Source organism: Melospiza georgiana, chromosome 6, assembly GCF_028018845.1.
Source record: "Melospiza georgiana isolate bMelGeo1 chromosome 6, bMelGeo1.pri, whole genome shotgun sequence".
Lineage (NCBI taxonomy): Eukaryota > Metazoa > Chordata > Aves > Passeriformes > Passerellidae > Melospiza > Melospiza georgiana.
In genome coordinates this window covers 55,874,836-55,899,792 of record NC_080435.1, presented here as the reverse complement: position 1 = coordinate 55,899,792, position 24,957 = coordinate 55,874,836, and the positions used below count along the sequence as shown (strand labels likewise).

The following is a 24,957-nucleotide window of genomic DNA, read 5'->3' as shown; positions in this document are numbered from 1 at the left end:
TATTAAAATACATTTGGTGAAGTGCTTCATGAATGGATTCCAGAATTTTCAAGCAGAAATGCTTAGAATCAGGTTTATAACGCCATGTCTAAATTTTTTATATGGTTATGCTAATTTTTCAGTTGTTAGAGCTTCTGAAGACTAAAAATGCTAGAGCTTTTGAAAAAAAATCAAGCTAAATTTCAGGCAGGTCAATAATCTGAGCTAAAATGAGCATTAAGACCATTTTCTAGAATTTGCCAGAATGGTCCATTGTAGGTGTCAGGACTAGTGCTGTGAAGGCTAAAGGATGAATGATCTGGCAGCCCTGATGTGTTCTGGGTTGATCCTAATTCCCTGGGGCTGGAATGCTGCAGGAGAACTGATTATGATGCTGTACATATGGCTAATGTGGATTGCCTTTTATTTTATCAAGTTTGGAAGCCTGACCCAGAGATTGTTAGAGGATATTCCCACTGGAAGCACACTGTTTCCATCCACCTTAACAAAGTGGTCCATCGCTGATCACTGGGGCATAACTCTTGCAAAACTTTGCCTGTACTATATAATTTCATCTTCAAAAAAAATCGAGGAAGAAGTAAATGTAGATCAGAAAACTATGAGGAGTGACCAGCAAAATTCCAGCCACTTTAACAAAAGCTTGGCAATGTGTGTAAGTCAGTGATTGCAGACATGACTAAGTTGTGCCATCTTGTCTGCACACAGAGTGTGTAATGTCCAGAAATCTTGTGTTCCAGCCTAAGGATTCTCCATTTGAGACAGACAATGAGTTGCACAGTTCTTCTTGTCAGTTGTTTTCTCCAGTTTTTGAGCATATTTTTAAGCCAGAGGATCTGTTTAGGAGAGCCAAAGCTGTGTATAGTAATGGCAGCTGCAGAACTGAGAGTTGGGGAGCTAGACAGCCTGATGGCTTGGAAAAAACAAGCATGGAGACAGGAAAGAGACACAGTTATTGGGACAAGGACTTGGGCATGTGTGTGAATAGCTGGTGCATTAGGGAATATGTAGTTCAGCCACACTGTCCTCTACTGGTTAAAGCTGGATCTCTGCAAATGTTCTAATTCATGCTGTTTTCATTCTTTGGTGCCCAATTTAAAGCGTTTCAAGGGGATCATACTTTCAGACAGCACATCTCCTTCACCTCTGTGTGCCCTCAATACTTTTAAAAAGTAAGAAAACAGTGTCTTTTGTACTGTCAAGGTTCATGATGTTTACTCTCCTGTTCTTAAGACCTTTGTCAGAAGTGAGGAAGGGTTTCAATATGGGGAATTTCAATCAATTTAATCCATTGTGAATTAGCAAACTGTTAATTACTGATTCTGCTATTTTAAATAATAAAACAATTCAGGGAGAAACACTTCAGATTCCCTCTGTATGCCTCTCCTTCCCCTTTTCTGGTCTCCAATCCCTCCAAGCTTTCATTGTGGGCTATGCTCAATCCCTCTGGAAAGGTGGAGGCTGGTGCAGGAGACAGGGGTCAGCAGATGGTCGATGTTTTTCTTTTTCTAAAGATATCAGAAATACTCGTATCCAGAAATGTAAAGGCTTTTGTGAAAGACAAAACCCCCCCCCAGCTTGGAGAAAATGTGGAATTAGAGGTAAACCAGATTATAACCCCTGCCCATGGCTAGTAGGGAGAACTAGATGATCTTTAAGGTCCCTTCCAAACCACACCATTCTGTGATGCTGGGAATCTAAATTAAGGCAGGCCTTTCCAGTGGCTTGTGCACAGCCCTGCTGCTGCAGGGGATTTCAGCTTGCCAGCTGACTGCTCTGTGCTCTGTGTGCATCGTGAGGCACCAACAACCACAACCTGTGTGCTGCTTTCAGGTTCCGGACGACAGCTGAGACCGGCCGAGGCCCCGGGAGATGCTGATGCCGATGCAGATGCAGATGCAGAGGAGGAAGATTCTGTGAGTTTCTTAGAGTTTAATTTTTCTGTGATGACAGTTTGGCAGAGTGGGATCTTAAATATTTTGTTTATGGCTAGGTCTTTCTGGTGGTTTTCCTTCCCATTAAAAATGTTGTATTTTTGCTTGGGACTGTCCTGCCAGCTCAAAACCCAGAAAGATGTTTCAGTGTAAAGGCGTCTGCTCTTTGCCATGGCTCATTGGCATAAGTTTGCTACCAAGACTTAGCAAACTATTACATGGCTGTTAACTACAGTAACATTTCTTTAAGGATTTAGACAGTTTAGGTTCCCTATTGTCTGACTGGAGAAGGAAGAATGCCAATTGCTTGTCAGCAGAAATTCCTGCTGGGACTTTTGCTTGCTTATAGAGGGCAATAAAGTTTGAAGCCATTGGATGCAAAGTTTAGGTATGGAAATACAGCCGGGAAGGGATTTTTTTTAAAACTTTTTCAGTTATTGCTAATTGATCTGTCTGTTTTCAGTCTGTTCAATCTGCAGATACACACAATACATAAATAAAATCAAAATAAGCTTACCACTGGGTTTTGCCTCTCAGAACTCTGTCCCTTGTGGGTTTGAGTGCTTTAACATGAGAACTGTATTTGTTCTTGACCTAAAAAAAGTTATTGGCTATTTTTTATCCACCATCACTAATGAAAGATTTTTACTCAGAAGGATACTATGGATAGCTAGAGAAACAGTCCTAAAAATGAGTCACTGTTTAATGGTGGGTGTTCCTTTATCACTGCTCGTGACTTTTCCACAGGTTACTGAAGTGGCAGTAGAAGACATTCGTCCAAGGCCACAAGGATCCTCTCCAGTTTATGAGTATCCCGAAGAAGAAGACTATTTAAAGGCAAGATAATTAATTTTCATGCAGGCATGGCTTTATCAAGTTGATTCAAGAGGCTTTAGCTCCCACAATGACATAGAATGGGACATTGCTGCAGCCACATTGTCTTCCTGTCCCCACCAAAACTGCATCTCTGTTCATTGATGGATTTATTTTGTGCTGGGCTTCCTGACCATGTTCTTGTTTCTTGGCAAGAAAATGCATTGACTTAATTCTGTAAAGGACACAAGACAGAGAGCATAAAGAAATTGTAGTGTTTTTCCTGTTAGAATATATGGCTTGAACCTAATTAATATGTATTTCAAAATTACCTGTACCTCTTGGTTATTCAAAGTTAGAGATTTAATTAGTCAGCCATGTTAAGTAGGCAACAGTTTAAAATTCATGCCGAAGCTGAATAAGTAAAAAAAATTACGTTTACAAAATTGAAAGATGAACAATATACTACATTAGGACACAGAAAGACTTCCAATATCTTAAGACATTTGGTCTCTGACCAAATGTAAATTTTGTTACAATGGTCTCTGATTTAATGCAAATTTTGGTACAATGAAGGGAGGCCTTGGCATCTAATTTACTGCTGGGATTAGTATAGTTAAATAATTCATGTTGTATATGGCTCTTAATCCTGATTTTGCTCTGTGCCATTAAAATCAGCCTCATTTCTTGCTCTAAACCAGGAATTTTAACTGACTTTTGTTGTACTTAAGATCGCCGTGGCTTCTGAACTTGAAATAATTCAAAATTGTTTTTCAGCCTCAAGAAGAAAACAAAAAACATTCTACAGATAAATCAAAGCAGAGTCATCCACAGGTCAGTCTAAAAGCACTCTGTAGCTTTAGGTATGAGCCTTGTAAATAGTAAAGTTTGTTAAAACACACAGACATGAATGGGAGGACAGAAGGAAGGACAAATGGGCAAAGAGTCACTTTGGACTTGTTTTGATCAGGAACTTCATGAATGGCCAAGTTGTGGCACGGGCAGGAACACTGATTTGTCCTATTTGTGGTCCTTCCATAATTCTTTTTAGAATTCTTTCTTTAGCCTTCTCTGATTTGAGTGCAGTACAGCATTAGCTCTTATTTTGACTTTTTTCTTTTCTTTTCGGCCCATTAACTTTGAGTGGTTAACATCTTCACAGAAAATACAGTCTTTCAGCCCTAAAAGTTTCCATAGTTTTCACATTTTAAAATTATAACCTATTTTCCCTATGACCCTGATTTCACTTAACCCTAACACACGTGCTTAACTGTAATTTAGAACAGAATCAAACCCACACTAAGTATGTCCTCAATTTTGCATAATCTTTCTTGAGCTATTGAAAATATACCTGAGGAGATTAAATTTTTTATTGTAGAACACCTTAGAACCCTTTAATGCAAATTAATAAAAATTATAAATTCACATATTTTTCTATCTCTAGGAGACAATGGAAGTGACTCTGAAAACAGAAGTGGAAGCTGGAGCTAGTGGTTTTAGTGTAAAAGGTGGAGGAAATGAAGGAATATTTATTAAAAAAGTACTTAAGGAATCTCCTGCTTCAAAAATATTTAGTCTTAAAGAAGGTAAAGTCTGATTTTTAATTTTTTAAAAATTTTATTCTGCATCTTTAAATAATGAGAATTGTAGCTGTGTGATCTGCCATCTCTTTAGGTATCAGAAATAGTAGATTTTAAGCCAACTAATGTTATCTATGAGCTTAACCTGTCCATATAAATAATTTCTAAGATCACTTGCTTGAACAATAATGAAATGTGATGTTTTTAGTATACCATCGAAAAACATCAGTTTTCACTGGAACAGTGGAAAAGATACATAGAAAGTAGTATATACAAAACAAAAATGGAAAAAAAAAAGATAAGAAAACACAAAGTAATTAAAATTATGTATTATTCCACTTGCAGGTGATCAGCTTCTAAGTGCTACAATATTTTTTGATAATATCAAATATGAAGATGCACTCAAGATTCTCCAATATTCCGAGCCATACAGAGTCCAATTCAGCCTCAAAAGAAAAATTTCTGTGCATGAAGATCTGGAACACTCTTCAGCCCAGCACAAAAAGGAAAGGATAGGCCAGGTACATTTCTGATTAGTTTACAAAGTTTGGGTAACATACTATAATGTATGTAATGTGCTCTGTGGAAATAGATCCTAAAACAAATGCTTGTGTCTTCTTAAGACTTACACATGTGTTTAAAGTTACTAGCATGAATATTCATAATTTTAAAAAATCCCACACAATATTTGCAGCTTTTTAAATATCATGAGTGAGACTATGGGTTTTATATAAATCCACAATCTTGTTTTAGGTGGTGAAAATATTCTTTAGTGAGTCAGCATTTTTTAATTGTTGATTGTCCACTGATGGAACAGACTTGGGTAATCTCTGTAATACTTATAATAAGTATGTTCCGGAATGTAAAATATCAGTAAAAATTTTAATTCAAAGCTTCTTTGTAAGATTTTTCTATTAAAAAAATCTGTGTCTAACCACTGATATTTTGACAGACCTCTTCATAGGTTTCCATCAACTTAAAGATCATATTTTCTTCATATACATATACCTATACATATAGATAAATACTATATATAACATATATTTGTTGTAAGATTTTTCTATTAAAAAAAATCTGTGTCTAACCACTGATATTTTGACAGACCTCTTCATAGGTTTCCATCAACTTAAAGATCATATTTTCTTCATATACATATACCTATACATATAGATAAATACTATATATAACATATATTTGTACAGGGATAAATAGATAGATAGATAGATAGATAGATAGATAGATAGATAGATAGATAGATAGATACCTGCATACATACATACAGAAACCACTGTTTACTGTAATATTTTGAAAGGAATATCTTCAGAAATCCATAAATTACACTCCATTTGTTTGATGTAATTTCTGCCTGACATTGCATATTTTTATAATCTTCAGGATTTTTTTATATAACAAGTAGATACTAGTAATAAAAAGAACATTTTTCTATATGTTTTAAGGTATGTTTTTTATTTTCTGTTCCACCTATATTTAGGTTACTGCTAATCTTCTGAATACTATTTGTTCTTTTAGGAAAATGAGATCAGTGAGAGTATTCCTGAAGAAACACTGCAAGTTTCAGGAAAATCCATTTCAGAAGAAGACAAGGAAACATTAATTGTAAGCCAAAGAGTAGGAAGAAGTAAGAGACCTAAAAAAGATAGATTATCATGGCCAAAATTTCAATCAATCAAAAATAAAAAGATATTGAGGCACAGAAGATCTCATAGTACATCAGATGCATATGAGCCTGCTTTGCAGGATATTTCACCTACAAGCACGGACACAGAGTCTCAATTTCCACAAGAGGTCCATACCAAAGAGAAAAAAGGAGGCCAAAGGAAGCTGAAGTTCCCTAGCATTGGATTCAGAATGCACAGGTCCAAACCAGAACCACAAGAGAAGCAAAAAAAAGAAATAAAAACGACACTGATCTCTGAAAGAGAAAAAATGCATAATTATGATATAAGCCTGGAAAATCCCGAAATTTTAACTGTTGAATATACCACCTCTCCTGCTTATGAAATGAAGACAGGGGAGGGACATGAAACTTTAACAAAAGACTTAAAAGAAATTAAAAATGGCATTACATCTCATGTAAAACAATGCCCTGAAGTTGAAATAAGCATTAAAAAAGACAAGGAAGCATCATCAAAATTTAATGTACCTGAAGTACCAGACATAACAACAGAGATACCAAAGCCTAGTTTAGAAACTGCTGATCTAAAAGTGAGCCCAACTAAAAAATCACCACAAGCCTCATCAAAATCCCGAAAAAAGAAACAGAAGGGAACAGCAGATAAAAAAGATGGAGAAAGTGGAATTAACATAGACTTGATGGGTCACAGTACTAAAGGAACTGTACAGGTAAAAGGCCTAGAAATTGGCACTGCTAAAGTAGAATTAAAGACATCTGAAACACTGGAAACAGGAGAAAAACAAGCAGAAGAAGACACACAAATACTAAATATTCAGAAAATAAATTATGGAATTTCAGTGCTCAAAAGAAAAGAGACAGAGACTGATATTACCAAACAGGGAAGTGATGTTCCACAGTCAGTACTGGAAAAAACAGCTGATATGACTACAGAGGACAGCAGGAATTTCAATGTGAAAACTAGTTTGGCAGATGCACAAACAGAGGTATCTACTTGGAAAATACAAATGCCATCATTCAAAGTGGCCAAAGCACCTAAAACAGACACGAAAATAAAAAGAGAAGAAAGCAAAGAGGACACAGAAGATAGGATAAAAAAGGAAAGCATGGAGGAAGATGCCATGCCCGCAAATGACAAATCCTTAAACATAGAAATTGAAATGAAGAGAGGAGAAAAAGATATAGAGGGGAAAGAAAGCAAATTCAGACTGCCGAAGTTAAAATTCCCTACATTTACCTGGACAAATACCAAGGAAGAAACAGCCATACTTGAAGCACAGATAACTGACAGGGAAGTACAAGTGCAAACGTTGGAAAATGCAGGAGGACTTCGAGTAAGTGGACCACCAGAAAAAATTACGTTTCCAAGTGTTCAAACACAAATAGGAATATCCATAGGAAACAAAGATGAAAACAATATAGTAAAAAAAGGTGAAGGCGACTTGCCAAGTCCGAAAAAACCAACCATAAAATCTTCCCAAAAGGAAATAAAACCGGAAGATACAAAAGGAAAAATCCAGATTTCAAAACCAGATATTGAAATAGATAAGTGGGAATTAGATAAAAAATCAAAACCTGAAATTTCAGAAATCACGCCATCTAAAATCAAAGCTCCCAAGGTAGACATCAGTCTGCCCTCTGTCGATGTCACTCTTCCACAAGCCAGCGTCGACCTGCAGGCGCCCGAGGCCAGCCTTAGTCTTGAAGGAGAAGCCAAAGTGCCAGAGAAGGAGGTCACCAAGACCAAGGACGGCAAGTTCAAGATGCCCAAGTTCGGCATGCCTTCCTTTGGCTGGTCCAGCAGCAGAGAGGCCAAGGGCACCGTGGCCGCCGAGGTGGACGTCAGCCTGCCGGAGCCTCAGGTGACGGTGCCTTCCGGAACCGCCGAAGTGGAGGTGACCCTGCCCGCGGCTGAGATCCAAGCGCCCGGTGTGGAGGTGACCGTGGAGACGGGCACGGTAGCAGCAGAGGGTGAGAAAGGCCGATTCAAGATGCCCGACGTCAAGATGCCCAGCGTCAAGCTGCCCAAAGTCAAAGTTCCCCAGGCACAGGTCAGCCTGCCCAAGGCCGAGGTCTCGCTGCCCAAAGGCCTGGAGGGCGAAGTTGCCCTGCAGGGCCCCGAGGCCGAAGCCAGCCTGGAGGTGGCCGCTGGCAAAGCGGAGGGCGGCGGCATGAAAATACACATGCCCAAAGTCAAGGTGCCCAGCGTGGTCTTCTCCAAGCCCACCATCAAGTCTCCCAAACTGGAGGCAGACGTCAGCCTCCCGCAGGCAGAGCTCAAGGCCACCGACATCACTGTCACGGCCCCCGATGTCAAGCTGCCCTCCGTTGAAGGCTCCCTCGAGCTCCAGGCGCCCGACGTAGATGTCAAAGCTCCCTCCGCCGAGGGCAAGCTGGAGCTGGAAGGCACGGGCCTGAAAGGCAAGCTCAAGATGCCCAAATTTGACAAGCCCAAATTCACAGTCTCCTCCCCCAAGGCCGAGGTGCCCACAGCCGAGGTCAGCCTGCCCAGCGCTGAGGTTGAGCTGCCATCGGCCACCGTGACAGCCTCAACCGAGGGCACTGGCGTGAAGCTGGAGAAGCCCTCCCTCAAGATGCCCAAAGCTGACATCAAAGCTCCCAAGGTGGACGTCACTCTGCCCTCTGTTGATGTCACTCTTCCACAAGCCAGCGTCGACCTGCAGGCGCCCGAGGCCAGCCTTAGTCTTGAAGGAGAAGCCAAAGTGCCAGAGAAGGAGGTCACCAAGACCAAGGATGGCAAGTTCAAGATGCCCAAGTTCGGCATGCCTTCCTTTGGCTGGTCCAGCAGCAGAGAGGCCAAGGGCACCGTGGCCGCCGAGGTGGACGTCAGCCTGCCGGAGCCTCAGGTGACAGTGCCTTCCGGAACCGCCGAAGTGGAGATGACCCTGCCCGCGGCCGAGATCCAAGCGCCCAGTGTGGAGGTGACCGTGGAGACGGGCACGGTAGCAGCAGAGGGTGAGAAAGGCCGATTCAAGATGCCCGACGTCAAGATGCCCAGCGTCAAGCTGCCCAAAGTCAAAGCTCCCCAGGCACAGGTCAGCCTGCCCAAGGCCGAGGTCTCGCTGCCCAAAGGCCTGGAGGGCGAAGTCGCCCTGCAGGGCCCCGAGTCCGAAGCCAGCCTGGAGGTGGCCGCTGGCAAAGCGGAGGGCGGCGGCATGAAAATACACATGCCCAAAGTCAAGGTGCCCAGCGTGGTCTTCTCCAAGCCCACCATCAAATCTCCCAAACTGGAGGCAGACGTCAGCCTCCCGCAGGCAGAGCTCAAGGCCACCGACATCACTGTCACGGCCCCTGATGTCAAGCTGCCCTCCGTTGAAGGCTCCCTCGAGCTCCAGGCGCCCAACGTAGATGTCAAAGTTCCCTCCGCCGAGGGCAAGCTGGAGCTGGAGGGCACGGGCCTGAAAGGCAAGCTCAAGATGCCCAAATTTGACAAGCCCAAATTCACAGTCTCCTCCCCCAAGGCCGAGGTGCCCACAGCCGAGGTCAGCCTGCCCAGCGCTGAGGTTGAGCTGCCATCGGCCACCGTGACGGCCTCAACCGAGGGCACTGGCGTGAAGCTGGAGAAGCCCTCCCTCAAGATGCCCAAAGCTGACATCAAAGCTCCCAAGGTGGACGTCACTGTGCCCTCCGCCGATGTCACTCTTCCACAAGCCAGCGTCGACCTGCAGGCACCCGAGGCCAGCCTTAGTCTTGAAAAAGAAGTCAGAGTGCCAGAGAAGGAGGTCACCAAGACCAAGGACGGCAAGTTCAAGATGCCCAAGTTCGGCATGCCTTCCTTTGGCTGGTCCAGCAGCAGAGAGGCCAAGGGCACCGTGGCTGCCGAGGTGGACGTCAGCCTGCCGGAGCCTCAGGTGACGGTGCCTTCCGGAACCGCCGAAGTGGAGGTGACCCTGCCCGCGGCCGAGATCCAAGCGCCCGGTGTGGAGGTGACTGTGGAGATGGGCACGGTAGCAGCAGAGGGTGAGAAAGGCCGATTCAAGATGCCCGACATCAAGATGCCCAGCGTCAAGCTGCCCAAAGTCAAAGCTCCCCAGGCACAGGTCAGCCTGCCCAAGGCCGAGGTCTCGCTGCCCAAAGGCCTGGAGGGCGAAGTCGCCCTGCAGGGCCCCGAGTCCGAAGCCAGCCTGGAGGTGGCCGCTGGCAAAGCGGAGGGCGGCGGCATGAAAATACACATGCCCAAAGTCAAGGTGCCCAGCGTGGTCTTCTCCAAGCCCACCATCAAGTCTCCCAAACTGGAGGCAGACGTCAGCCTCCCGCAGGCAGAGCTCAAGGCCACCGACATCACTGTCACGGCCCCCGATGTCAAGCTGCCCTCCGTTGAAGGCTCCCTCGAGCTCCAGGCGCCCAACGTAGATGTCAAAGCTCCCTCTGCCGAGGGCAAGCTGGAGCTGGAGGGCACGGGCCTGAAAGGCAAGCTCAAGATGCCCAAATTTGACAAGCCCAAATTCACAGTCTCCTCCCCCAAGGCCGAGGTGCCCACAGCCGAGGTCAGCCTGCCCAGCGCTGAGGTTGAGCTGCCATCGGCCACCGTGACGGCCTCAACCGAGGGCACTGGCGTGAAGCTGGAGAAGCCCTCCCTCAAGATGCCCAAAGCTGACATCAAAGCTCCCAAGGTGGACGTCACTCTGCCCTCTGTTGATGTCACTCTTCCACAAGCCAGCGTCGACCTGCAGGCGCCGGAGGCCAGCCTTAGTCTTGAAGGAGAAGCCAAAGTGCCAGAGAAGGAGGTCACCAAGACCAAGGACGGCAAGTTCAAGATGCCCAAGTTCGGCATGCCTTCCTTTGGCTGGTCCAGCAGCAGAGAGGCCAAGGGCACCGTGGCCGCCGAGGTGGACGTCAGCCTGCCGGAGCCTCAGGTGACGGTGCCTTCCGGAACCGCCGAAGTGGAGGTGACCCTGCCCGCGGCCGAGATCCAAGCGCCCAGTGTGGAGGTGACCGTGGAGACGGGCACGGTAGCAGCAGAGGGTGAGAAAGGCCGATTCAAGATGCCCGACGTCAAGATGCCCAGCGTCAAGCTGCCCAAAATCAAAGCTCCCCAGGCACAGGTCAGCCTGCCCAAGGCCGAAGTCTCGCTGCCCAAAGGCCTGGAGGGCGAAGTCGCCCTGCAGGGCCCCGAGTCCGAAGCCAGCCTGGAGGTGGCCGCTGGCAAAGCGGAGGGCGGCGGCATGAAAATACACATGCCCAAAGTCAAGGTGCCCAGCGTGGTCTTCTCCAAGCCCACCATCAAGTCTCCCAAACTGGAGGCAGACGTCAGCCTCCCGCAGGCAGAGCTCAAGGCCACTGACATCACTGTCACGGCCCCCGATGTCAAGCTGCCCTCCGTTGAAGGCTCCCTCGAGCTCCAGGCGCCCGACGTAGATGTCAAAGCTCCTACCGCCGAGGGCAAGCTGGAGCTGGAGGGCACGGGCCTGAAAGGCAAGCTCAAGATGCCCAAATTTGACAAGCCCAAATTCACAGTCTCCTCCCCCAAGGCCGAGGTGCCCACAGCCGAGGTCAGCCTGCCCAGCGCTGAGGTTGAGCTGCCATCGGCCACCGTGACGGCCTCAACCGAGGGCACTGGCGTGAAGCTGGAGAAGCCCTCCCTCAAGATGCCCAAAGCTGACATCAAAGCTCCCAAGGTGGACGTCACTCTGCCCTCTGTCGATGTCACTCTTCCACAAGCCAGCATCGACCTGCAGGCGCCAGAGGCCAGCCTTAGTCTTGAAGGAGAAGCCAAAGTGCCAGAGAAGGAGGTCACCAAGACCAAGGACGGCAAGTTCAAGATGCCCAAGTTCTGCATGCCTTCCTTTGGCTGGTCCAGCAGCAGAGAGGCCAAGGGCACCGTGGCCGCCGAGGTGGACGTCAGCCTGCCGGAGCCTCAGGTGACGGTGCCTTCCGGAACCGCCGAAGTGGAGGTGACCCTGCCCGCGGCCGAGATCCAAGCGCCCGGTGTGGAGGTGACCGTGGAGACGGGCACGGTAGCAGCAGAGGGTGAGAAAGGCCGATTCAAGATGCCCGACGTCAAGATGCCCAGCGTCAAGCTGCCCAAAGTCAAAGCTCCCCAGGCACAGGTCAGCCTGCCCAAGGCCGAGGTCTCGCTGCCCAAAGGCCTGGAGGGCGAAGTCGCCCTGCAGGGCCCCGAGTCCGAAGCCAGCCTGGAGGTGGCCGCTGGCAAAGCGGAGGGCGGCGGCATGAAAATACACATGCCCAAAGTCAAGGTGCCCAGCGTGGTCTTCTCCAAGCCCACCATCAAGTCTCCCAAACTGGAGGCAGACGTCAGCCTCCCGCAGGCAGAGCTCAAGGCCACCGACATCACTGTCACGGCCCCCGATGTCAAGCTGCCCTCCGTTGAAGGCTCCCTCGAGCTCCAGGCACCCGACGTAGATGTCAAAGTTCCCTCCGCCGAGGGCAAGCTGGAGCTGGAGGGCACGGGCCTGAAAGGCAAGCTCAAGATGCCCAAATTTGACAAGCCCAAATTCACAGTCTCCTCCCCCAAGGCCGAGGTGCCCACAGCCGAGGTCAGCCTGCCCAGCGCTGAGGTTGAGCTGCCATCGGCCACCGTGACGGCCTCAACCGAGGGCACTGGCGTGAAGCTGGAGAAGCCCTCCCTCAAGATGCCCAAAGCTGACATCAAAGCTCCCAAGGTGGACGTCACTCTGCCCTCTGTTGATGTCACTCTTCCACAAGCCAGCGTCGACCTGCAGGCGCCCGAGGCCAGCCTTAGTCTTGAAGGAGAAGCCAAAGTGCCAGAGAAGGAGGTCACCAAGACCAAGGACGGCAAGTTCAAGATGCCCAAGTTCGGCATGCCTTCCTTTGGCTGGTCCAGCAGCAGAGAGGCCAAGGGCACCGTGGCCGCCGAGGTGGACGTCAGCCTGCCGGAGCCTCAGGTGACGGTGCCTTCCGGAACCGCCGAAGTGGAGGTGACCCTGCCCGCGGCCGAGATCCAAGCGCCCAGTGTGGAGGTGACCGTGGAGACGGGCACGGTAGCAGCAGAGGGTGAGAAAGGCCGATTCAAGATGCCCGACGTCAAGATGCCCAGCGTCAAGCTGCCCAAAATCAAAGCTCCCCAGGCACAGGTCAGCCTGCCCAAGGCCGAAGTCTCGCTGCCCAAAGGCCTGGAGGGCGAAGTCGCCCTGCAGGGCCCCGAGTCCGAAGCCAGCCTGGAGGTGGCCGCTGGCAAAGCGGAGGGCGGCGGCATGAAAATACACATGCCCAAAGTCAAGGTGCCCAGCGTGGTCTTCTCCAAGCCCACCATCAAGTCTCCCAAACTGGAGGCAGACGTCAGCCTCCCGCAGGCAGAGCTCAAGGCCACTGACATCACTGTCACGGCCCCCGATGTCAAGCTGCCCTCCGTTGAAGGCTCCCTCGAGCTCCAGGCGCCCGACGTAGATGTCAAAGCTCCTACCGCCGAGGGCAAGCTGGAGCTGGAGGGCACGGGCCTGAAAGGCAAGCTCAAGATGCCCAAATTTGACAAGCCCAAATTCACAGTCTCCTCCCCCAAGGCCGAGGTGCCCACAGCCGAGGTCAGCCTGCCCAGCGCTGAGGTTGAGCTGCCATCGGCCACCGTGACGGCCTCAACCGAGGGCACTGGCGTGAAGCTGGAGAAGCCCTCCCTCAAGATGCCCAAAGCTGACATCAAAGCTCCCAAGGTGGACGTCACTCTGCCCTCTGTTGATGTCACTCTTCCACAAGCCAGCGTCGACCTGCAGGCGCCCGAGGCCAGCCTTAGTCTTGAAGGAGAAGCCAAAGTGCCAGAGAAGGAGGTCACCAAGACCAAGGACGGCAAGTTCAAGATGCCCAAGTTCGGCATGCCTTCCTTTGGCTGGTCCAGCAGCAGAGAGGCCAAGGGCACCGTGGCCGCCGAGGTGGACGTCAGCCTGCCGGAGCCTCAGGTGACGGTGCCTTCCGGAACCGCCGAAGTGGAGGTGACCCTGCCCGCGGCCGAGATCCAAGCGCCCAGTGTGGAGGTGACCGTGGAGACGGGCACGGTAGCAGCAGAGGGTGAGAAAGGCCGATTCAAGATGCCCGACGTCAAGATGCCCAGCGTCAAGCTGCCCAAAGTCAAAGCTCCCCAGGCACAGGTCAGCCTGCCCAAGGCCGAAGTCTCGCTGCCCAAAGGCCTGGAGGGCGAAGTCGCCCTGCAGGGCCCCGAGTCCGAAGCCAGCCTGGAGGTGGCCGCTGGCAAAGCGGAGGGCGGCGGCATGAAAATACACATGCCCAAAGTCAAGGTGCCCAGCGTGGTCTTCTCCAAGCCCACCATCAAGTCTCCCAAACTGGAGGCAGACGTCAGCCTCCCGCAGGCAGAGCTCAAGGCCACCGACATCACTGTCGCGGCCCCCGATGTCAAGCTGCCCTCCGTTGAAGGCTCCCTCGAGCTCCAGGCGCCCGACGTAGATGTCAAAGCTCCCTCCGCCGAGGGCAAGCTGGAGCTGGAAGGCACGGGCCTGAAAGGCAAGCTCAAGATGCCCAAATTTGACAAGCCCAAATTCACAGTCTCCTCCCCCAAGGCCGAGGTGCCCACAGCCGAGGTCAGCCTGCCCAGCGCTGAGGTTGAGCTGCCATCGGCCACCGTGACGGCCTCAACCGAGGGCACTGGCGTGAAGCTGGAGAAGCCCTCCCTCAAGATGCCCAAAGCTGACATCAAAGCTCCCAAGGTGGACGTCACTCTGCCGTCTGTTGATGTCACTCTTCCACAAGCCAGCGTCGACCTGCAGGCGCCCGAGGCCAGCCTTAGTCTTGAAGGAGAAGCCAAAGTGCCAGAGAAGGAGGTCACCAAGACCAAGGACGGCAAGTTCAAGATGCCCAAGTTCGGCATGCCTTCCTTTGGCTGGTCCAGCAGCAGAGAGGCCAAGGGCACCGTGGCCGCCGAGGTGGACGTCAGCCTGCCGGAGCCTCAGGTGACGGTGCCTTCCGGAACCGCCGAAGTGGAGGTGACCCTGCCCGCGGCTGAGATCCAAGCGCCTGGTGTGGAGGTGACCGTGGAGACGGGCACGGTAGCAGCAGAGGGTGAGAAAGGCCGATTCAAGATGCCCGACGTCAAGATGCCCAGCATCAAGCTGCCCAAAGTCAAAGCTCCCCAGGCACAGGTCAGCCTGCCCAAGGCTGAGGTCTCACTGTCCAAAGGCCTGGAGGGCGAAGTCACCCTGCAGGGCCCCGAGGCCGAAGCCAGCCTGGAGGTGGCCGCTGGCAAAGCGGAGGGCGGCGGCATGAAAATACACATGCCCAAAGTCAAGGTGCCCAGCGTGGTCTTCTCCAAGCCCACCATCAAGTCTCCCAAACTGGAGGCAGACGTCAGCCTCCCGCAGGCAGAGCTCAAGGCCACCGACATCACTGTCGCGGCCCCCGATGTCAAGCTGCCCTCCGTTGAAGGCTCCCTTGAGCTCCAGGCGCCCGACGTAGATGTCAAAGCTCCCTCCGCCGAGGGCAAGCTGGAGCTGGAAGGCACGGGCCTGAAAGGCAAGCTCAAGATGCCCAAATTTGACAAGCCCAAATTCACAGTCTCCTCCCCCAAGGCCGAGGTGCCCACAGCCGAGGTCAGCCTGCCCAGCGCTGAGGTTGAGCTGCCATCGGCCACCGTGACGGCCTCAACCGAGGGCACTGGCGTGAAGCTGGAGAAGCCCTCCCTCAAGATGCCCAAAGCTGACATCAAAGCTCCCAAGGTGGACGTCACTCTGCCCTCCGCCGATGTCACTCTTCCACAAGCCAGCGTCGACCTGCAGGCGCCCGAGGCCAGCCTTAGTCTTGAAGGAGAAGTCAAAGTGCCAGAGAAGGAGGTCCCCAAGACCAAGGACGGCAAGTTCAAGATGCCCAAGTTCGGCATGCCTTCCTTTGGCTGGTCCAGCAGCAGAGAGGCCAAGGGCACCGTGGCCGCCGAGGTGGACGTCAGCCTGCCGGAGCCTCAGGAGATGGTGCCTTCCGGAACCGCCGAAGTGGAGGTGACCCTGCCCGCGGCTGAGATCCAAGCGCCCGGTGTGGAGGTGACCGTGGAGACGGGCACGGTAGCAGCAGAGGGTGAGAAAGGCCGATTCAAGATGCCCGACGTCAAGATGCCCAGCGTCAAGCTGCCCAAAGTCAAAGCTCCCCAGGCACAGGTCAGCCTGCCCAAGGCCGAGGTCTCGCTGCCCAAAGGCCTGGAGGGCGAAGTCGCCCTGCAGGGCCCCGAGTCCGAAGCCAGCCTGGAGGTGGCCGCTGGCAAAGCGGAGGGCGGCGGCATGAAAATACACATGCCCAAAGTCAAGGTGCCCAGCGTGGTCTTCTCCAAGCCCACCATCAAGTCTCCCAAACTGGAGGCAGACGTCAGCCTCCCGCAGGCAGAGCTCAAGGCCACCGACATCACTGTCGCGGCCCCCGATGTCAAGCTGCCCTCCGTTGAAGGCTCCCTTGAGCTCCAGGCGCCCGACGTAGATGTCAAAGCTCCCTCCGCCGAGGGCAAGCTGGAGCTGGAAGGCACGGGCCTGAAAGGCAAGCTCAAGATGCCCAAATTTGACAAGCCCAAATTCACAGTCTCCTCCCCCAAGGCCGAGGTGCCCACAGCCGAGGTCAGCCTGCCCAGCGCTGAGGTTGAGCTGCCATCGGCCACCGTGACGGCCTCAACCGAGGGCACTGGCATGAAGCTGGAGAAGCCCTCCCTCAAGATGCCCAAAGCTGACATCAAAGCTCCCAAGGTGGACGTCTCTCTGCCCTCCGCCGATGTCACTCTTCCACAAGCCAGCGTCGACCTGCAGGCGCCCGAGGCCAGCCTTAGTCTTGAAGGAGAAGTCAAAGTGCCAGAGAAGGAGGTCCCCAAGACCAAGGACGGCAAGTTCAAGATGCCCAAGTTCGGCATGCCTTCCTTTGGCTGGTCCAGCAGCAGAGAGGCCAAGGGCACCGTGGCCGCCGAGGTGGACGTCAGCCTGCCGGAGCCTCAGGAGATGGTGCCTTCCGGAACCGCCGAAGTGGAGGTGACCCTGCCCGCGGCTGAGATCCAAGCGCCCGGTGTGGAGGTGACCGTGGAGACGGGCACGGTAGCAGCAGAGGGTGAGAAAGGCCGATTCAAGATGCCCGACGTCAAGATGCCCAGCGTCAAGCTGCCCAAAGTCAAAGCTCCCCAGGCACAGGTCAGCCTGCCCAAGGCTGAGGTCTCACTGTCCAAAGGCCTGGAGAGCGAAGTCACCCTGCAGGGCCCCGAGGCCGAAGCCAGCCTGGAGGTGGCCGCTGGCAAAGCGGAGGGCGGCGGCATGAAAATACACATGCCCAAAGTCAAGGTGCCCAGCGTGGTCTTCTCCAAGCCCACCATCAAGTCTCCCAAACTGGAGGCAGACGTCAGCCTCCCGCAGGCAGAGCTCAAGGCCACCGACATCACTGTCGCGGCCCCCGATGTCAAGCTGCCCTCCGTTGAAGGCTCCCTTGAGCTCCAGGCGCCCGACGTAGATGTCAAAGCTCCCTCCGCCGAGGGCAAGCTGGAGCTGGAAGGCACGGGCCTGAAAGGCAAGCTCAAGATGCCCAAATTTGACAAGCCCAAATTCACAGTCTCCTCCCCCAAGGCCGAGGTGCCCACAGCCGAGGTCAGCCTGCCCAGCGCTGAGGTTGAGCTGCCATCGGCCACCGTGACGGCCTCAACCGAGGGCACTGGCGTGAAGCTGGAGAAGCCCTCCCTCAAGATGCCCAAAGCTGACATCAAAGCTCCCAAGGTGGACGTCTCTCTGCCCTCCGCCGATGTCACTCTTCCACAAGCCAGCGTCGACCTGCAGGCGCCCGAGGCCAGCCTTAGTCTTGAAGGAGAAGTCAAAGTGCCAGAGAAGGAGGTCCCCAAGACCAAGGACGGCAAGTTCAAGATGCCCAAGTTCGGCATGCCTTCCTTTGGCTGGTCCAGCAGCAGAGAGGCCAAGGGCACCGTGGCCGCCGAGGTGGACGTCAGCCTGCCGGAGCCTCAGGTGATGGTGCCTTCCGGAACCGCCGAAGTGGAGGTGACCCTGCCCGCGGCTGAGATCCAAGCGCCCGGTGTGGAGGTGACCGTGGAGACGGGCACGGTAGCAGCAGAGGGTGAGAAAGGCCGATTCAAGATGCCCGACGTCAAGATGCCCAGCGTCAAGCTGCCCAAAGTCAAAGCTCCCCAGGCACAGGTCAGCCTGCCCAAGGCCGAGGTCTCGCTGCCCAAAGGCCTGGAGGGCGAAGTCGCCCTGCAGGGCCCCGAGGCCGAAGCCAGCCTGGAGGTGGCCGCTGGCAAAGCGGAGGGCGGCGGCATGAAAATACACATGCCCAAAGTCAAGGTGCCCAGTGTGGTCTTCTCCAAGCCCACCATCAAGTCTCCCAAACTGGAGGCAGACGTCAGCCTCCCGCAGGCAGAGCTCAAGGCCACCGACATCACTGTCGCGGCCCCCGATGTCAAGCTGCCCTCCGTTGAAGGCTCCCTTGAGCTCCAGGCGCCCGACGTAGATGTCAAAGCTCCCTCCGCCGAGGGCAAGCTGGAGCTGGAAGGCACGGGCCTGAAAGGCAAGCTCAAGATGCCCAAATTTGACAAGCCCAAATTCACAGTCTCCTCCCCCAAGGCCGAGGTGCCCACAGCCGAGGTCAGCCTGCCCAGCGCTGAGGTTGAGCTGCCATCGGCCACCGTGACGGCCTCAACCGAGGGCACTGGCGTGAAGCTGGAGAAGCCCTCCCTCAAGATGCCCAAAGCTGACATCAAAGCTCCCAAGGTGGACGTCTCTCTGCCCTCCGCCGATGTCACTCTTCCACAAGCCAGCGTTGACCTGCAGGCGCCCGAGGCCAGCCTTAGTCTTGAAGGAGAAGTCAAAGTGCCAGAGAAGGAGGTCACCAAGACCAAGGACGGCAAGTTCAAGATGCCCAAGTTCGGCATGCCTTCCTTTGGCTGGTCCAGCAGCAGAGAGGCCAAGGGCACCGTGGCCGCCGAGGTGGACGTCAGCCTGCCGGAGCCTCAGGTGACGGTGCCTTCCGGAACCGCCGAAGTGGAGGTGACCCTGCCCGCGGCTGAGATCCAAGCGCCCGGTGTGGAGGTGACCGTGGAGACGGGCACGGTAGCAGCAGAGGGTGAGAAAGGCCGATTCAAGATGCCCGACGTCAAGATGCCCAGCGTCAAGCTGCCCAAAGTCAAAGCTCCCCAGGCACAGGTCAGCCTGCCCAAGGCTGAGGTCTCACTGTCCAAAGGCCTGGAGAGCGAAGTCACCCTGCAGGGCCCCGAGGCCGAAGCCAGCCTGGAGGTGGCCGCTGGCAAAGCGGAGGGCGGCGGCATGAAAATACACATGCCCAAAGTCAAGGTGCCCAGCGTGGTCTTCTCCAAGCCCACCATCAAGTCTCCCAAACTGGAGGCAGACGTCAGCCTCCCGCAGGCAGAGCTCAAGGCCACCGACATCACTGTCGCGGCCCCCGATGTCAAGCTGCCCTCCGTTGAAGGCTCCCTTGAGCTCCAGGCGCCCGACGTAGATGTCAAAGCTCCCTCCGCCGAGGGCAAGCTGGAGCTGGAAGGCACGGGCCTGAAAGGCAAGCTCAAGATGCCCAAATTTGACAAGCCCAAATTCACAGTCTCCTCCCCCAAGGCCGAGGTGCCCACAGCCGAGGTCAGCCTGCCCAGCGCTGAGGTTGAGCTGCCATCGGCCACCGTGACGGCCTCAACCGAGGGCACTGGCATGAAGCTGGAGAAGCCCTCCCTCAAGATGCCCAAAGCTGACATCAAAGCTCCCAAGGTGGACGTCTCTCTGCCCTCCGCCGATGTCACTCTTCCACAAGCCAGCGTTGACCTGCAGGCGCCCGAGGCCAGCCTTAGTCTTGAAGGAGAAGTCAAAGTGCCAGAGAAGGAGGTCACCAAGACCAAGGACGGCAAGTTCAAGATGCCCAAGTTCGGCATGCCTTCCTTTGGCTGGTCCAGCAGCAGAGAGGCCAAGGGCACCGTGGCCGCCGAGGTGGACGTCAGCCTGCCGGAGCCTCAGGTGACGGTGCCTTCCGGAACCGCCGAAGTGGAGGTGACCCTGCCCGCGGCTGAGATCCAAGCGCCCGGTGTGGAGGTGACCGTGGAGACGGGCACGGTAGCAGCAGAGGGTGAGAAAGGCCGATTCAAGATGCCCGACGTCAAGATGCCCAGCGTCAAGCTGCCCAAAGTCAAAGCTCCCCAGGCACAGGTCAGCCTGCCCAAGGCCGAGGTCTCGCTGCCCAAAGGCCTGGAGGGCGAAGTCGCCCTGCAGGGCCCCGAGGCCGAAGCCAGCCTGGAGGTGGCCGCTGGCAAAGCGGAGGGCGGCGGCATGAAAATACACATGCCCAAAGTCAAGGTGCCCAGTGTGGTCTTCTCCAAGCCCACCATCAAGTCTCCCAAACTGGAGGCAGACGTCAGCCTCCCGCAGGCAGAGCTCAAGGCCACCGACATCACTGTCGCGGCCCCCGATGTCAAGCTGCCCTCCGTTGAAGGCTCCCTTGAGCTCCAGGCGCCCGACGTAGATGTCAAAGCTCCCTCCGCCGAGGGCAAGCTGGAGCTGGAAGGCACGGGCCTGAAAGGCAAGCTCAAGATGCCCAAATTTGACAAGCCCAAATTCACAGTCTCCTCCCCCAAGGCCGAGGTGCCCACAGCCGAGGTCAGCCTGCCCAGCGCTGAGGTTGAGCTGCCATCGGCCACCGTGACGGCCTCAACCGAGGGCACTGGCGTGAAGCTGGAGAAGCCCTCCCTCAAGATGCCCAAAGCTGACATCAAAGCTCCCAAGGTGGACGTCTCTCTGCCCTCCGCCGATGTCACTCTTCCACAAGCCAGCGTTGACCTGCAGGCGCCCGAGGCCAGCCTTAGTCTTGAAGGAGAAGTCAAAGTGCCAGAGAAGGAGGTCACCAAGACCAAGGACGGCAAGTTCAAGATGCCCAAGTTCGGCATGCCTTCCTTTGGCTGGTCCAGCAGCAGAGAGGCCAAGGGCACCGTGGCCGCCGAGGTGGACGTCAGCCTGCCGGAGCCTCAGGTGACGGTGCCTTCCGGAACCGCCGAAGTGGAGGTGACCCTGCCCGCGGCTGAGATCCAAGCGCCCGGTGTGGAGGTGACCGTGGAGACGGGCACGGTAGCAGCAGAGGGTGAGAAAGGCCGATTCAAGATGCCCGACGTCAAGATGCCCAGCGTCAAGCTGCCCAAAGTCAAAGCTCCCCAGGCACAGGTCAGCCTGCCCAAGGCTGAGGTCTCACTGTCCAAAGGCCTGGAGAGCGAAGTCACCCTGCAGGGCCCCGAGGCCGAAGCCAGCCTGGAGGTGGCCGCTGGCAAAGCGGAGGGCGGCGGCATGAAAATACACATGCCCAAAGTCAAGGTGCCCAGCGTGGTCTTCTCCAAGCCCACCATCAAGTCTCCCAAACTGGAGGCAGACGTCAGCCTCCCGCAGGCAGAGCTCAAGGCCACCGACATCACTGTCGCGGCCCCCGATGTCAAGCTGCCCTCCGTTGAAGGCTCCCTTGAGCTCCAGGCGCCCGACGTAGATGTCAAAGCTCCCTCCGCCGAGGGCAAGCTGGAGCTGGAAGGCACGGGCCTGAAAGGCAAGCTCAAGATGCCCAAATTTGACAAGCCCAAATTCACAGTCTCCTCCCCCAAGGCCGAGGTGCCCACAGCCGAGGTCAGCCTGCCCAGCGCTGAGGTTGAGCTGCCATCGGCCACCGTGACGGCCTCAACCGAGGGCACTGGCATGAAGCTGGAGAAGCCCTCCCTCAAGATGCCCAAAGCTGACATCAAAGCTCCCAAGGTGGACGTCTCTCTGCCCTCCGCCGATGTCACTCTTCCACAAGCCAGCGTTGACCTGCAGGCGCCCGAGGCCAGCCTTAGTCTTGAAGGAGAAGCCAAAGTGCCAGAGAAGGAGGTCCCCAAGACCAAGGACGGCAAGTTCAAGATGCCCAAGTTCGGCATGCCTTCCTTTGGCTGGTCCAGCAGCAGAGAGGCCAAGGGCACCGTGGCCGCCGAGGTGGACGTCAGCCTGCCGGAGCCTCAGGTGACGGTGCCTTCCGGAACCGCCGAAGTGGAGGTGACCCTGCCCGCGGCCGAGATCCAAGCGCCCGGTGTGGAGGTGACCGTGGAGACGGGCACGGTAGCAGCAGAGGGTGAGAAAGGCCGATTCAAGATGCCCGACGTCAAGATGCCCAGCGTCAAGCTGCCCAAAGTCAAAGCTCCCCAGGCACAGGTCAGCCTGCCCAAGGCCGAGGTCTCGCTGCCCAAAGGCCTGGAGGGCGAAGTCGCCCTGCAGGGCCCCGAGGCCGAAGCCAGCCTGGAGGTGGCCGCTGGCAAAGCGGAGGGCGGCGGCATGAAAATACACATGCCCAAAGTCAAGGTGCCCAGTGTGGTCTTCTCCAAGCCCACCATCAAGTCTCCCAAACTGGAGGCAGACGTCAGCCTCCCGCAGGCAGAGCTCAAGGCCACCGACATCACTGTCGCGGCCCCCGATGTCAAGCTGCCCTCCGTTGAAGGCTCCCTTGAGCTCCAGGCGCCCGACGTAGATGTCAAAGCTCCCTCCGCCGAGGGCAAGCTGGAGCTGGAAGGCACGGGCCTGAAAGGCAAGCTCAAGATGCCCAAATTTGACAAGCCCAAATTCACAGTCTCCTCCCCCAAGGCCGAGGTGCCCACAGCCGAGGTCAGCCTGCCCAGCGCTGAGGTTGAGCTGCCATCGGCCACCGTGACGGCCTCAACCGAGGGCACTGGCGTGAAGCTGGAGAAGCCCTCCCTCAAGATGCCCAAAGCTGACATCAAAGCTCCCAAGGTGGACGTCACTCTGCCCTCCGCCGATGTCACTCTTCCACAAGCCAGCGTCGACCTGCAGGCGCCGGAGGCCAGCCTTAGTCTTGAAGGAGAAGCCAAAGTGCCAGAGAAGGAGGTCACCAAGACCAAGGACGGCAAGTTCAAGATGCCCAAGTTCGGCATGCCTTCCTTTGGCTGGTCCAGCAGCAGAGAGGCCAAGGGCACCGTGGCCGCCGAGGTGGACGTCAGCCTGCCGGAGCCTCAGGTGACGGTGCCTTCCGGAACCGCCGAAGTGGAGGTGACCCTGCCCGCGGCCGAGATCCAAGCGCCCGGTGTGGAGGTGACCGTGGAGACGGGCACGGTAGCAGCAGAGGGTGAGAAAGGCCGATTCAAGATGCCCGACGTCAAGATGCCCAGCGTCAAGCTGCCCAAAGTCAAAGCTCCCCAGGCACAGGTCAGCCTGCCCAAGGCCGAGGTCTCGCTGCCCAAAGGCCTGGAGAGCGAAGTCACCCTGCAGGGCCCCGAGGCCGAAGCCAGCCTGGAGGTGGCCGCTGGCAAAGCGGAGGGCGGCGGCATGAAAATACACATGCCCAAAGTCAAGGTGCCCAGCGTGGTCTTCTCCAAGCCCACCATCAAGTCTCCCAAACTGGAGGCAGACATCAGCCTCCCGCAGGCAGAGCTCAAGGCCACCGACATCACTGTCACGGCCCCCGATGTCAAGCTGCCCTCCGTTGAAGGCTCCCTCGAGCTCCAGGCGCCCGACGAAGATGTCAAAGCTCCCTCCGCCGAGGGCAAGCTGGAGCTGGAGGGCACGGGCCTGAAAGGCAAGCTCAAGATGCCCAAATTTGACAAGCCCAAATTCACAGTCTCCTCCCCCAAGGCCGAGGTGCCCACAGCCGAGGTCAGCCTGCCCAGCGCTGAGGTTGAGCTGCCATCGGCCACCGTGACGGCCTCAACCGAGGACACTGGCGTGAAGCTGGAGAAGCCCTCCCTCAAGATGCCCAAAGCTGACATCAAAGCTCCCAAGGTGGACGTCACTCTGCCCTCTGTTGATGTCACTCTTCCACAAGCCAGCGTCGACCTGCAGGCGCCCGAGGCCAGCCTTAGTCTTGAAGGAGAAGCCAAAGTGCCAGAGAAGGAGGTCACCAAGAGCAAGGACGGCAAGTTCAAGATGCCCAAGTTCGGCATGCCTTCCTTTGGCTGGTCCAGCAGCAGAGAGGCCAAGGGCACCGTGGCCGCCGAGGTGGACGTCAGCCTGCCGGAGCCTCAGGTGACGGTGCCTTCCGGAACCGCCGAAGTGGAGGTGACCCTGCCCGCGGCCGAGATCCAAGCGCCCGGTGTGGAGGTGACCGTGGAGACGGGCACGGTAGCAGCAGAGGGTGAGAAAGGCCGATTCAAGATGCCCGACGTCAAGATGCCCAGCGTCAAGCTGCCCAAAGTCAAAGTTCCCCAGGCACAGGTCAGCCTGCCCAAGGCCGAGGTCTCGCTGCCAAAAGGCCTGGAGGGCGAAGTCGCCCTGCAGGGCCCCGAGGCCGAAGCCAGCCTGGAGGTGGCCGCTGGCAAAGCGGAGGGCGGCGGCATGAAAATACACATGCCCAAAGTCAAGGTGCCCAGCGTGGTCTTCTCCAAGCCCACCATCAAGTCTCCCAAACTGGAGGCAGACATCAGCCTCCCGCAGGCAGAGCTCAAGGCCACCGACATCACTGTCACGGCCCCCGATGTCAAGCTGCCCTCCGTTGAAGGCTCCCTCGAGCTCCAGGCGCCCGACATAGATGTCAAAGCTCCCTCCGCCGAGGGCAAGCTGGAGCTGGAGGGCACGGGCCTGAAAGGCAAGCTCAAGATGCCCAAATTTGACAAGCCCAAATTCACAGTCTCCTCCCCCATGGCCGAGGTGCCCACAGCCGAGGTCAGCCTGCCCAGCGCTGAGGTTGAGCTGCCATCGGCCACCGTGACGGCCTCAACCGAGGGCACTGGCGTGAAGCTGGAGAAGCCCTCCCTCAAGATGCCCAAAGCTGACATCAAAGCTCCCAAGGTGGACGTCACTCTGCCCTCCGCCAATGTCACTCTTCCACAAGCCAGCGTCGACCTGCAGGCGCCCGAGGCCAGCCTTAGTCTTGAAGGAAATGCCAAAGTGCCAGAGAAGGAGGTCACCAAGAGCAAGGACGGCAAGTTCAAGATGCCCAAGTTCGGCATGCCTTCCTTTGGCTGGTCCAGCAGCAGAGAGGCCAAGGGCACCGTGGCCGCCGAGGTGGACGTCAGCCTGCCGGAGCCTCAGGTGACGGTGCCTTCCGGAACCGCCGAAGTGGA

The 24,957-nt window shown here is 54.8% G+C and overlaps 1 protein-coding gene across 1 annotated transcript in view; it reads left to right on the top strand.

Moving 5' to 3' along the window:
- The first annotated feature begins 244 nt into the window (after positions 1 to 244).
- AHNAK2 (AHNAK nucleoprotein 2) overlaps positions 245 to 24,957 on the top strand; it is a 31,426-nt gene continuing 6,713 nt past the window's right edge. Inside the window, exons 1-9 of the mRNA XM_058026725.1 lie at positions 245 to 254; positions 1,831 to 1,913; positions 2,679 to 2,768; positions 3,522 to 3,578; positions 4,189 to 4,330; positions 4,670 to 4,845; positions 5,855 to 9,550; positions 10,508 to 11,560; positions 12,518 to 24,625. Of these exons, the coding sequence (XP_057882708.1) occupies positions 245 to 254; positions 1,831 to 1,913; positions 2,679 to 2,768; positions 3,522 to 3,578; positions 4,189 to 4,330; positions 4,670 to 4,845; positions 5,855 to 9,550; positions 10,508 to 11,560; positions 12,518 to 24,625 (17,415 nt within the window). The remainder of the gene's footprint in view (positions 255 to 1,830; positions 1,914 to 2,678; positions 2,769 to 3,521; positions 3,579 to 4,188; positions 4,331 to 4,669; positions 4,846 to 5,854; positions 9,551 to 10,507; positions 11,561 to 12,517; positions 24,626 to 24,957) is intronic.